Here is a 15135-nt window from a genome sequence, read left to right on the forward strand (position 1 = left end):
TCCTATCAAGAATTTCTTGTTACTCCCATTATTTCCATGTACAACAATCTATGGTACCTCTTGCAATTTAGGTTTCACAAGGTTTCCACGCTGATTTCTCTCTATTCTAGTTTCAATGTAGTCATGAATGATGAATGATATAATATACTATAATAATAATATGATAATATAATAATATAATGATATACAATATATTAATGAGATAATATAATATAGGATATAATAATAACAGAATATGATAATAATATGGTATTAATAGGATAATATAATAATGGGATATAATAACAGAATAGCATAATAATATAATAATAGGATAATATAATAGAATAATAGAATGGAATAGAATGATATAAAATATATTAATAAGATAATATAAAATGGAATATAATAATAATAACAGAATATGCTAATAATAATAAAATAATAATATTTATTTATTTCGTGTCAAAAGCATTGGTACAGCAAATACATTTCAAATAATGAAAATAAAATAAAAAAGAAAAGAAATCACAAGCAACTAAATAGTTTTGGACCAAAATCGGGCAACAGCAACCGCATTGTCTGTAGCTTTAAACAACTCCTCCTCCGTACATGAGGCAGGGTATTGTGGGCAAGCATACATATGCTGAGTTGTTTGTTCAGCTCCACAGTCACACAAGGTGGAGGATTCCTCCAGGTAGTGCTACCTTGCCAAGTTGTCTTTTGATCTGCCCACTCCACTTCTGAGTCTGTTCAGGGACTTCCAAGTTGCCCATTCTTGGTTTGCCCCTGGAGGAAGACCCTCTTGGGGGGGCCATCCAGTTAGAATTGCCAGGTTTAGCTGCCCAGAGGGAGGAACATCAAGAGGAGTGGTGATTCTCATGAAGCCCTTCCTTGATTTGAGTCTGGTGGGAGGAGGGTGATAGCCATGCAGTGGGTGGCTTTCACAATGTTCGACCTTTTTTCTCTCACCGTTAGCAGCAACTTCCCGTCGCACGTCAGGAGGGGCAATGCCAGCTAACTTGTAGAGTTTATCAACAGGTGTAGGTTTAAGGCATCCCGTGATGATTCTGCATGTTTCATTCAGTGCTATGTCCACCTGCTTTGCATGGGCAGACTTGTGCCAAACAGGACAGGCATACTCTGCAGTAAATAATAATATGATAATATAATAGAACAATACTATAGAATATAATGATATAAAATATATTAATAGGGTAATATAAAATGGAATTTAATAATAACAGAATAATAATATAATAATATGAAAATATAATAGAATAATAATATAATGATATAATAATAATAGAAAAAATATAATATAATGATTTAAAATATATTAATAGGATAATATAATAATGGGATATAATAATAGTAACAGAATATGATGATAATAATATGGTAATAGAATAATAGTATAAAATAATCCGTTTCATGGCATAGGATAGGAATAAGGATGAGAGGAGAATCCCAATGCGTCCTGTACCTTTAAGGAGCGAAGCCTTGGGGAGGAGTGGAAAGCCCTCTTCCTTCCTTCCCTCCCACCCTCCCTTGCCCAGGCTCCAGGAGCCAATCAGAAGCCTCTGGGAAGAAGGCAGCATGGTCAGGAGGGAGTCGGAAGGAAGGAAGAAACGGCAGTGCAGCAGCAGCCATGGAAGGTTTTTCAAGCCACGGCTGGGGGAACAGAAAAGGCAAGGCAAGGCAGGGAGGGAGGGAGGCACAGAAAGCAAGCACTTTCCCTCCCTCCCTCCCTCCGGTGTATGAATGAGTGCTGCTTCTGCCCTGCAGCCATGCTTCCCAATGGAACTCTGCTGCAGCCTTATTTGCTTGGTCTTACTTTCAGGGGAGGCCTTATATTTGGCAATCCCCCCAAAACCCTGCTAGGTCTTATTCTTTGGGGAGGTCTTATTTTCGGGGAAACACGGTAGTACAATAATAAATGTATTATTAATAATAATAAAATAGAGTAAAATAAATGTAATAGTAATAACAATAATAGAGAAAAATAATAAATGTAATAATACCAATAATAATAGAGAAGAATAATAAATGTACCATATATTCTAGAGCAGGGGTCCCCAAACTAAGGCCTCAGTTTTATAATATAATATTTTTATATCATTTTAAATAATATAATATATTGTATATACATATAATATTGATAATAATATTATAATTTTATACAATATAATACTAATAATAATACCATATAATAATATTAATTATATGTTAATATGTTAATATTAATTGTGCCGTTCGCCAGACAATAAAAAAACTATAAAGCTGAAACGTGCCGTCCTTTATCCGGGCAAACTGCAAATCCCTATAAGCTGTCCTAAAAATATTGAACGACTGAGTCTGGAAAACTTCAAAAAAAAGGATGTTTATTCATACAAGGTTGTAAACCTGGCACAGATCTTAAAGTTACAGAAAATGAAACAAATTTCTATAGGTTTTAGTTGCGGAATTATCTCTGGTTCCAGAAGGCAAAGGTGATTATAAAACCACTATACCCTAATCACGCTGTCTATATTAGAAGGAGAAACTCTTTCCTTCCCTATCTTTACAGCAAAGATTAGTTCTAGAAGCGACGGAATAACCCTGCTCCTCTAACTAGATTTCCTATTCCAGATCAGTATAATTCAATACTTATCTAATTTGGATAGGCTTAGATTGGCCTGGTTTTGAGGATGATTTGTCCCAGTTAGCTTGCACAGCTGCAGCACGTTGGAAGACTATAGCCAAAATGAGGCTCCAAAATGGAGACTAGACCCTGGTAAAAAAAGGGCGGTCCTAAGATGTTGTACTCTTTGACCAATCATTGCAAAGAAAACTGCAGCCAGCTCTTGCAGACTCCAAGCCACTTTTCCTGGGCTTTTGCAGCCAGAGGCTGAAACAAAATGTAAGGCAAACCATCGTCCTGGGGGACGGAACCTTAATTATATATAATATTACAGTATAGTGGTATAGTTCAATTTAGTAATATATAATGCTAATATTGTGCTATGCTAATAATATAATATATTGTATGTACATACAGCTGCTCTGAGTCTCCTTCGGGCTGAGAAGGGCAGGATATAAATGTAATAAATAAATGTAGTAAATGAATAAATAAACAATTTTAGACTTAGGCTCGCCCAAAGTCTGAAATGACTTGAAGGCACACAACAACAACAACAATCTTAATTAACTTGACTATCTCATTGGCCAGAAGGAGGCCCACACTTCCCATTGAAATCCTGATAGGTTTGTGTTGTTTACAATTGTTTTCATTTTTAAATATTGTATTGTTCTTTCATTGTTGTTGTTGTTTTGCACTACAAATAAGACATGTGCAGTTTGCATAGGAATTTGTTTGGTTTTTTTTTTCAAATGATAATTCGGCCCCTCCACAGTCTGAAAGACTCTGCTTTAAAAGTTTGAGGACCCCTGTTCTAGAGTATAAGCTGACCCAAATATAAGCCAACCAGGACCCCACTTGAGTATTAGCTGAGGGGGAGCTTTTTCAGTCTTAAGAAAAGGGCTAAAAAACTAGGCTTATACTTGAGTATATCTATATATATAGAAGGATAAAAAAAATTCGGCCTAGGACAAAACAACAAAACTACACGTCCCAGAAACACCAAACTTGGCAGCACAACCCCTCATCCATGCCTCTACATTCATACAACAAAAAGAAAAGAAAAATAAAGTCCTAATTAGAGGGAGAGGAATAATTGTTTTTATCCAATTGCTGCCAGTTAGAAGGCTAAGCTCCGCCCGCTTGGTCTCCTAGCAGCCCACTCAGCCCAGGGGCCAGGCAGAGTTAGGCCTCACTTAGGCCTCTTCCACACTGCTTATAAAATACAGATTATCAGATTTTAACTGGATTATATGGCAGTGTAGACTCAAGGCCCTTCCACACAGCTATATAGCCCATTTATAATGGACTTAATGTAAGGTAAAATCTTTATCCTTTCCTTAACTACCACCAATTCCTCAATACTTTATTTCCCATACCACCATACTTCGCCACAGCAACACGTGGCTGGGCACAGCTAGTACAGTATATTATGCTGCAATAATATTCTTCAATTTTATTCTTTAAGTCAGACTCCCAGTATTATGACCCAAACATGGTGTGTAATGCAAACACAAACATACATTTTTCTCCCAGAGATTAGCCCTTTGCTTCCTGCAGCCAGCAGACAAAGCCTAAGGTGTGTGTGTGGGGGGGGGGGGTAATTTGAAGGAGATCAATGCTGGTTGGGGCTAGCTGGCTTCACTGGCCCCAGACACATGGCAAAGGGCAGAGCAGGAGCCTATTTAAGGCCAAGTCGCTCCTCATCCCTTTGGAGGATTTTTCTCTCTCCTCTTATTTAACAAACTTCCAACCACAGAAAACCTTCTCAAATGGAGCCACATTTTTCAAGTATGTGAGGACGGAAGGAAATTTGCATTTTGAATGCCTAAAATTTAAAGTCTCATATCTTTTCCTGCAAATTTACTGGAAGTGAAAGGCTCTGGCTGTCACAAATGAATTTGTTCATAACCATGTCACTCTGACATAAATATCTTAAGCAAATAAGCTGCAAGCTGGAATCAACCGAGTATTTTAAAAAATATTACACTGGCATTTTCAAAAAGTGGAAGATACTTTACAATTAATAGGAATCCTGGTGGCCTCAAAAATCTCAAGGATCTAAAATTTTTGCAGTTTGGATTTATTTTGCAAAAATAAAATCAAGGATGTGCATGTGCATGAGAATTATTTTGTTAATGTTTTCTCATTTGTAATGCTGCTATACAGTTAAATTATTTTACTTTTAATCAGTATTTAATATTATAACATAAATCTTTGAGTCCCCCTGGGGGAGAAGAGTGGTATATAAATTAAATAATAACTAAATAAATAAATCTGGAAGAGCTGATCACTTACATCCAGGATCAAATTTTACTGTACACTCTTCTGTCTAACACTGTGGATCATACATACTTCCATGAAAATCTCATATGTTTACTCCACTCAATAAAGATATATTATAAACATTATCAGAAATTGAACATCCAATTAGGATGTCCACTGGGAATGTCAACATTTGCTTCTTCTGAGCTTGTACATGCCTGTTAAAAATGTGGTGCCTTTTCTTCATTCTGAATTCAAATGTTGAATGTTTTTGTAGGTAGTGGGATGCACTTCAAGACTTCTGTTGAAAAAAAATGTGCTAAAAGACATTGATTTTTGTTTGAAAGTATAGTATTTGTGCAAGGGGTTTTTTTTTGGGGGGGGTGTTGCAAAATGTCACAAACTATTTGAAAATGCACAGAAATACTTACAACTTATCAGGACATGTCAAGATTTTTTTTTATTCAAGGAAGAGAAAACTTGTGACTATTTATAATACATCTTAGTAAAAAGATCTGTATCTGGCTGTTAGATATATCAGATAATACAATATATACTGGATAATACCTTCTTTTGACTACAAATCCACAGTACTGTATTGACCAGAATTTTGGTATATGTGCCATCCAAATAATAATAGTTTCAGTCGATAAGAGATTAGAGCTCTGTATAATCAAGATTTTGAAAGTTCATCTCAGCTTTGCATTATCTGAAATCAAAGGATGGTAAAAGCTTTCCAGCACAGCAGGAAACAGCACATCGGCTAAATATGAATCAGAAATGTGCCTGGTTTTTATGGCTATACAGTAAAAAAAATACATATTATGGAACAAATCCATGTCTGCCTGCATGTTAATCTCTTTAATCCTGATTTTAATTATCATCTTTACCAAATCTGCAGGGACAGTTTTTAGTTCATTCATGTTCAGATAATATTGTGATACAGCCATTGTTTTCCTTAACTGCCCTTCCTACCTTGTGAAAATTATTCCAGATAACATTTCTTTGGCAGCTCTTGATTGCCACTTGCTATGCTTTGAGCCAATAGAGGAGCAGAACTCTGTATAATTAAAATTTAAGAACATGCTTTCCAAGCTCAGCTCTTAGCAAAAAATACATGGCCATGTGGTAGAACTTATAGGACTAACCTCACATTTTTCTGAATTCCATTATTAAATAATTGTAGGGCTGGGGTGGAATTCTCTAATTTTAAAAACAAAAACAAAAAAATGAAAACTCTACACGTGTCCCCTTTTAATTAAGCAAAGCTTGCTACTTTTGTTCTCTTTAAACAGCCTGTTCAGGCAGGTTTGACTCAATACATTTCTCTGGCTGGTCCACAGCAGAAAACAATTTCTCCCTCAGTCACTTAAGGATCTTCTAAACCAACCATATAATTCAGTTCAAAGCCGACCCAAAGCTGTGATAACTACAAAATACATTTTGGCAATGCATGCTACATCATGCATTTAAGAGTATACAACACATTTTATAAGTCTCAGGAAAGTCTGGGTTGAGCCAAAAAAATGTACTGTAGCAGATGCTAGTATATTCCAGATCCAGGGCAAAATCAGCGATGTGAGATACGGAATGCATTGTAGACAACAGCCTGTGCTGAAGTGCAGTAAAGAATCATGAATGGGAGCTGGCAAAAAAGCCCCAAGGGCATAGCTTAGCATCAAGTGTTAATCTACCCCCTTGGGATGCTGCTGACTATCTTTCCACTCCTTTTTTTTTCACCCCATATGTCTCTAATGCACATCTCTGCAGGAAATGGAAAAATGAGCCTTGCAACGCAGTACATGTAATCAACTTCCTGGCCTCATACTGGTTCTAGGCATGACAATCTGAACCCCATACACAGTGGAACTGATTTCTCCTAAACCAGTTATAAACTGGATAGCATTGTCAGTGTGGAAGCTACCTTAGTTAAAGTGTATACAGGCAGTCACCAAGTTACAGACATCTGACTTATAATAGTCTCATAGTTAAGAATGGGGCTCAGATAGCAGGAAGTGAGGAAAATTACTCCTAAGAAGGGAAATCCACTCCTGAAAGAGATATCATTGGGGAAAGTGTCTCACCTGAAGCTTTATCACCAATCCTGATTTCTACAACAAGCCACGTTTTTCAAATTTCCAATTCTCACAGGGACAGAAAGTGAAGTGAAATCTTCTGATCAGGGGCACAGACAGCAAAAAAACAAAACAAAAACAAAAACACAGGGGTGTTTACCCTTCCCTATGCTATCCAAAGCTGAGAAAGACAGACAGGCGGATGGATGGATGGACAGACAGACAGGAATTACACTTTTAAAATCTACCTCTTCTGACTTACATACAAATTCACCTTAAGAACAAACCTACAGAAGTTATCTTGTTCATAACTTGGGGACTGCCTGCAGTATCCGAAATCAAATGAGCTAATGTGGCACCCAAGACACAAATCCCACAACAATCTCTACCAATATTTAACCTAAAATTTAGTAATAATAAAAAAGCTTCACTTTCAGGACATTTAAAATCTGCCTGGGGTAGCTGCCTCTTTTTAGCTTAAGGTAGGTTAAGTCCTATCTCAAATCATAAACTAGGAAGGGACCACAAGGGCCATCCACTCCAGTACCCTGCCATGCAGGAAAATATAATCAAAGCACTTCCAATGAATGACCATCCAGCCTCTGCTTAAAAACCTCCTGGGTAGTTCTGTTGTAAACTATCATAGCAGATAGGTTTTAGTAAACCTCAATACATTAAAATGCTCTTTTCTGTTTGAAAAAAGGCAATTTTCTTAGAATGAGTCCGGAACTTTACAGATACTTTTTCACAGTGGGAAGCTAATATTGCTTGCTTCTTTCATCATGAAGGAAATAAGTGGGGAATCACACCTGTATATGCTGGAGATACATCTCCCAGTGCAAGATCTTAGCCCACATTTTTATGTTGTTAGGCACCTTGAACATAAAGAAATAGCAAGGAACATTTACATCTCTTCTAGATGTCTTACCAGTGAGATATGCCCCTTCCTCAACACCCTCCTGGTATAAAACCCAGGGATAGAGAATGACTTTTAGTTATGAAATCAAACATCACCAGCCTTATGACCATGTAACCCAAGAAAATGTTCAGTCTACAAACACAGACGTCGTATAGTTTTGATTCTTAGCAGGGTCATTCCTGGTCATTTATAATAATGCAATTTCTGAGCAATGTATTAAATCAATCGTTTTCAGTTGAATTACACAAGCCATTGCTAAATCTGTTTAGATTAGATATGAGATCATTCAGAGCAGTAAATACATGAAGCAGTCCTTCAATAGCCATTATATAACATCTTCTCAGGCTACCATGATTAATGCAACATTTTTCTGAAGCCACAGGAGAAACTGTTCAGAGATACACAAATTAACTTACTCAAATGATTGGTGATTGAAAATGTCACAAGTACTCATCTGTTTTATTAGTAAAGGCTTAAAATATCTGTTTAATGCCTCCTGATCACTATTCCCTAGAGTCCTGTAAACAGTTGATAGATGAACAGCAAAACTTTAAATTTAACAAATATATACATCGATACGAATTGTGTTTATGTCTCAATAGCCCTCTAGTGCTTTAAACAAAATATCAATTTGTTGAGAATTGATGCCAGTGAATCCTGATGTTATTATACACCAAGTTCAGTTCCATTAGTGCCATGTTGTCTCTGATTAACCTTTCTAATATATTTTGGTTTGAGGTGTTTAAAATGTTTACAAGCTAGACTAAGTCAGAAGCCTGAAACCTTCTGAAATTTAAGACCATCTCATAACAATTCTCTTATATTACATATTCAGACTAGTGATTCCCATGTGCAAAATTCAATTGCTAATCCCAGCTAAAGTAGATTCATTGAATCACTAGGATTGACATAAGTGTTTATGCATCATTCAGCATTTTGAATGATAAATCAACACTTATGTGAATCCCAGTGATTCAGTTTTAATTTAGCGTTCAGCATTTTGAATGATAAATTGACACTTATGCAAATCCCAGTGATTCGGTGTTGATTTATCATTCAGCTTTTTTTCAGTGAAGGCCAAAATATTCTAAAGGCACCAAATCCCATCTGATTTTTAAGTTAAGCAGTGTTGATCCTGGTTAATACTTGGATAGAAGACTGCTAATACTAGCTGCTGTAGGCTATATTCTAAAGTAGTGGTTCTTAACCTGTGGGTCCCCAGATGTTTTGGCCTTCAACTCCCAGAAATGCTAACAGCTGGTAAACGGGCTGGGATTTCTGGGCATTGTAGGCCAAAACTCCAGGTTGAGAACCGCTGTTCTAAAGGAAGGAATTGCCTCTGAGTATTCATGAAATACTTGGGGATCACCATAAGTTGACAGGCAACTTGAAGACACTTACAAACACACTTTTTTTTCAGTCAATCTAGCCTAGTTAAGACTAGCACTGGCATTTAGGCCCAGGTTTATTACCTCTCTAATCAGCAGTGAAATGAGAACAGGAAGTACTATTTCAGCTTTCAAGAATATGCAGAACTGATTTAGCCATCTGATGCCAATATAGTCTTTTAAAAACAGTTGTGCTTAAATGTAGCTTTGAAACATAAGGAGACTAGTCCTTGTGGACTAATAAGTTGTGCAAGAGTTGTGTTCCCCACGTTAATTGCCATAGCAATTCCTAAACTAGGAAACATCTTTAGGGATACCCAAAAACATGTCAATGCTTGCCTATAAAAATTTACTACACATTATAACCTCCTACAAACAATCAGATGAAAAGAGTGTGAACAAGCCTCATTGCAAATAATGTCACATACAATTATTTCACTTTTTTCCATAATGAAAATAAAGCAAGATAAATTATGTCCTTCTGTGGGGCAGCTGGAACTACGATAAATACTACAGGAAAAATATAGGATCATTCAAGTGGTAGGTTGCGTTATGTGTCGTGCTGCTGAATCAGATTTTTTAAAATGTCACTAAAATTGTCTGCTTTAATTATTTTGGTAAACAGGAAAATAAAAAAGTTACTTTCAAAAGTCTAAGTGTTTTGGGGAAAATGCAATGCTAACCAATAGCTTATTAAGTGTAGCTTTTGACCCACGTGGTCCGAGGCAGGCTTCTCTCTCCTGTGCTGCTGCATTTAAGTTAATGAAGGCCTGAGCGTTGGCAGCTGTGACAAGCTACTTATGCATTCTGCCAGGCTATATGTGCTAGTTGCTTACAAGCATTTTTAAATCTCTTTGACAGATTACCAACCTCTACATCTATGATACAGTGCTTTTGCTGGCAAATGCTTTTCATAAGAAGCTGGAGGACCGGAAGTGGCACAGCATGGCTAGTCTGACCTGCATCAGGAAAAACTCAAAGCCGTGGCAGGGAGGGAGGTCCATGTTGGATACAATCAAGAAGGTATTCCAGGCTTTTCTCTTTTTCCCATCTTTTGCCTTCTAACTGTTGCAATCTCATTTTTGTAAATTGATGGAAAATGGGATATGACTCAATTCCTTTAATTTAAATAAATGAATAAATCTCTTTTGCATCCCTCCTCAATAACTTTGTCTACACCTTATAATTATTGTAGTTTGATATCACCTTAACTGCTACAGAATTATGAGAGTTATACTTTTACACGGTCTTTTATCTTCTCTGCCAAAGAGTGCTGGTGCATCAGAAACTACAACTCCCGTGAATCTAGAGCATTGAATTGTAGTAATTAAAGTGGTGTCAAACCTCATTCATTTTAGAGGGAAGATGTGCTCTTTGTCTGTAAAGCAAACTTAAAGATGTATAAAGGATCTAAGCATGTTAATATTGTTGTTTTTTTCTCTTCTAAAGAAAAATATCTTGCTATTTAATGGTTTTTCCTGCATTTTGTGATATGTTACAATCTGGTTTTGAAACAAGTGATTTATGAATCAAGAAGCTATTCAAAGTTATATCCAACCATACTATAGTGCTCTGATTCTTTGATGGATTCACAATAAAGCTCTGAATTTCATAAGCATTTCAAAATATTGCCTGGTAAAAATTGGCTCATTTTGAAATTTCTACAAAATGCTAGGAAACCTCACAAATTTGAAAACAAATCTTCAAGCTGGCCTTCTAACGCAGTTGTTCTCAACCTGTAAGTCCCCATTTGTGTTTTGGCTTTAACTCCCAGAAATCCCAGCCAGTTTACTAGCTGTTAGCATTTCTGGGAGTTGATGGCCAAAAACATCTGGGGACCCACAGGTTGAGAACCACTGTTCTAAACAGTTTAATATTCATGGATCGCTGTGATAATTTTAATGGTTTTATTATTTAATTGGTTTGTTGTATTTGTTATCTACGCTGAGTGCTATTTTTCATGGAAAGGCAGGATAAACATAAACTAAATAAACATATTATGCATACAATCCTGTTTAGAAGCAAATCGTCTGAAACACCTCTCTATGAGACAAGGATTCTTTTGCCTTACAAGTCCAAGCAGTAGGACGACATTCTGGCAAAGTCCTATCTCCATGTAGGAGAGGTAAAGCATAATTGATAAACAGACCTTGATGGTGTAGAGAAGTCATAGCTATTGTGTTTAAATTATGTCTGTTGGAGTATGTATTTGTGTTTTAGTTGACAGTAGGCATTTTGTAACATGAATGAAACAGCAGCCATTTTGTTTAAATTCCACAGTGGTTCGGTTACCATGGAAACGAAGCTGGCTAGCTTATGAGAGGGAGAAGTAGGCGGAGCCAGGGGAAGGAAAAAGAGCAGTTTTTAAAAAGAGAAGCCAGTTTTTGAGTGTGTGTGGGAGAGAAGGAGAAAGTGTGTGTGAGTGTGGCTGGAGGCTTTTGAGTCAGGAAGGGCTGACTGGCCTGAAATCTTTAGTCAGGGTAGACTAAAGGGAGTCTAGTAAGATCTCTAGTTGAGAGAAGACTAGTGATCAAAGATTTGATCGGTATTGGATCAAATTAATAGTTTATTGTAGTTGGGACATTGTCCATTAAAGAGCTCAGCCTGAGGTTAGAGTTCGCTACAGTTGGTAACATCCGTAGGAGAGTGAAAGAGAATTTACACCAAAGACTACCGTGTTGTGGTTATAGAGTTATTAAACCACTGGTTTATTTAAAGTTACATAAGTTAATTAACCAAACCTGCAACCATAAGCTTTGTACAAAATAAACGTGTTGTTATTTGTTAACAAGGGTCTCATTTCATTCCATCTACATTTGTGGAGCCAAGTTTCATCGGTAATAAATCAAAAACCTCACGTTGGTGGCAGTTACCTGGAAAAATCACCTAATTGGGGAAGAATTTTAAACACCAGTACCTCAGAAAGGGAACCACAACATCTAAAACCCTAAATACAGAAACAGAGGCTGGGATCTTGGAATAAAGATCACCCCTCTGTAATCTTTCCCCTCATATAAAGGTGATATATATAATCTAGAGGGATTAAAAGATACAAAATCCCCTCAGCAGTGGAAACAGCATTTACCATTTCCCTGCCTCAGTCCATCTCCATTTACAATTGGCTTTCACACCCTCACACAATCACACATCCTCTCAATTTGGTGGCAGCGGTGGGATTAAAAAGGATTCCATCCCTGTCACATCATCCATCAATCACACGTCTTCGCAATGGGAAACAATTCCCACGTTGTTTTGACTTATGAATACTGTTTCGGCCCATTCCTGTCTGAAACAGCAAAATTATCAGACTATGATTCCAAGTGACTTCAGGTCATCTGAACGTCACATCTAGTCTTCAGGATACTGTGAAAATGGTCTTCCATCCCTCAGTGCATACCAAAAGTATGTGTGCTGTGGTTGGGGTTTTTTTAAACAGTATAATCACTGTAAAGTATATAGTGGGCCTCTAGTCTGGAAATGAACAGCTAGGATCCTATGAGAAACATGATGCAGTTATGATGGTATATTTTAATTGTGTGCAATGAGTTTGCTATTGTGTGCCTTCGAGTGATTCACAACTTATGATGAACCTAAGGAGAAGCTGCCACAGGTTTTCTTTGCAATATTTGTTCAGAGGGGGTTACCTTTGCCTTCTTCTGAGGTTGAAAGAGTGTGATTTGCCCTGTGAGGCCACCACAATGTCTCACTGAACTGAGGTGTGGTATAAATATAACGGATAAGTACTTGATATTCCATCTACTTTAATTATGTCTACAGGGCTTTTTAAAGTCAGATGTGTCATCAGTTCTCTGGTATACATCAGAATTTGTATTTTGAAAGTTTTAGAGTTTATCAAATCCTTTCCTCTGACTGCCCTGCTAACATTTCCTCTTGTTTCCTGCCTTCTAAAAGGAGCATAATTAATAAAACAAACAAACTCCTTCTTTACCTCACAATAGTCACACAGAGTAATGATTCATTTGTGAGGCAATTCTCCTAGCAGTGTGAAAACAAATAACCCAGCCAGATGCAATGTGAAAGCAACTTGAGCAAGGCTTTGAACAAATAAAAAATTTCTCTTGTGTATTGTGGATGTCATTGAATTGCTTTTGAAAGATTCAGAAGGTATGGCGATATGAGCCTTGCAGTCTTGGGGTGTTTACATGTGCCCTGCTCTCATGTTAAACATGATTTTAGGCAAGTGGCTAGAAATCATGATCAGTTTCACAACTGTAGAATATTGGTATGGCCAGAGATATGTATGAGCAAAGTTCTATAGATTCTCTTTGGCAGTCATTCATATCACATATTCTTTGGATAACATGACATGGCAATAGCTAGTAGTGGGAAAGGCCAGTTGATGCAGATGGAACCATGATCACTACTTCTCAGCTTTTTTACCACATAGATTCCCTCACTCTTTCTTTCCTTCTCACTCCTCAAGCTGTGGTGGATCTGGATGATCTTTTTGCATTCCTCCATTGTGCTTTCTGAGTTGTTTTGCAGATAACTCTGGTGAAGCAGAACAATCCTTTCCACCTCAGCTGGGCGATTTGGGCCAGCTGACTCTGTGGTCAACATCTGCTGAAAGGTGACCATAAAGCCACCTAGAAATTATAGAGAGAATATTAATCTGTGCTTAGTCAACACTTTTTTATATAACCTCCATTGGAAGTTGACTATAGAGTCACCCTGCAGGATCTAGCTATTCCTAAAGAGATGTTTTCTCAGTTTAAAAAATAGTGATCTTTGTATTAACAGTTTTGTACTACTTTTGTAGAGGTTGTATGCCCCTAAGCCTCATGAAGCTGGATGTTCTACTGTAGCTGCTAGTCTTATAAAGGTGGTTTGAGATGGCCATTTTAATAAATTTGTGGGGTTTTTATATTTAAAGATTTTTAAAAGAACAGTTATTTCAAAGTAAAAGAAAAGCAATGACTTCATAACATGTGAGTAGCATGTTACTTTTAAAATAATGTATAACAAGATGCTGTCACTGTCAAGTATATTGTGTGTGTGTGTGTGTGTGTGTTTTCAAGCTGGCAAACAAACTAGTTAAATGTGGGCTAGACAAAACTACGGTTAGGTGGATCTGTAATTGGCTAAGCGAACAAACCCAAAGGGTGCTCACCAATGCGTCGTCTTCATCATGGAAAGAAGTGACAAGTGGAGTGCCGCAGGGTTCCGCCCTGGGCCCGGTTCTGTTCAACATCTTTATTAACGACTTAGACGAAGGGTTAGAAGGCATGATCATCAAGTTTGCAGATGACACCAAAATGGGAGGGATAGCTAACACTCCAGAAGACAGGAGCAGAATTCAAAACGATCTTGACAGACTAGAGAGATGGGCCGAAACTAACAAAATGAAGTTCAACAGGGACAAATGCAAGATACTTCACTTCGGCAGAAAAAATTGAATGCAAAGATACAGAATGGGGGACACCTGGCTTGACAGCAGTACATGTGAAAAAGACCTTGGAGTCCTTGTGGACAACAAGTTAAACATGAGCCAACAATGTGATGCGGCAGCTAAAAAAGCCAACGGGATTCTGGCCTGCATCAATAGGGGAATAGCGTCTAGATCCAGGGAAGTCATGCTCCCCCTCTATTCTGCCTTGGTCAGACCACACCTGGAATACTGTGTCCAATTTTGGGCACCGCAGATGAAGGGAGATGTTGACAAGCTGGAAAGCGTCCAGAGGAGGGCGACTAAAATGATTAAGGGTCTGGAGAACAAGCCCTATGAAGAGAGGCTTAAAGAGCTGGGCATGTTTAGCCTGCAGAAGAGAAGGCTGAGAGGAGACATGATAGCCATGTACAAATACGTGAGGGGAAGTCATAGGGAGGAGGGAGCAAGCTTATTTTCTGCTGCCCTGCAGACTAGGACAC

At 37.5% G+C, this 15135-nt stretch overlaps 1 protein-coding gene across 4 annotated transcripts in view; it reads left to right on the forward strand.

The window, feature by feature from the left end:
• Window positions 1-15135, forward strand: part of grid2 (glutamate ionotropic receptor delta type subunit 2) — a 1070019-nt gene that overhangs the window by 716840 nt on the left and 338044 nt on the right. For all 4 annotated transcript variants that reach the window (XR_010007023.1, XM_062983639.1, XM_062983641.1 and 1 more), the window contains exon 7: window positions 10108-10269. Coding sequence is in view for 3 of the 4 variants with exons in the window: in XM_062983639.1 (XP_062839709.1) it covers window positions 10108-10269 (162 nt within the window). In the remaining variant the exon portion in view is untranslated. The remainder of the gene's footprint in view (window positions 1-10107; window positions 10270-15135) is intronic.

The sequence above is a fragment of the Anolis carolinensis genome, chromosome 5 (assembly GCF_035594765.1).
Source record: "Anolis carolinensis isolate JA03-04 chromosome 5, rAnoCar3.1.pri, whole genome shotgun sequence".
In the NCBI taxonomy this organism is placed as follows: Eukaryota; Metazoa; Chordata; class Lepidosauria; order Squamata; family Dactyloidae; genus Anolis; species Anolis carolinensis.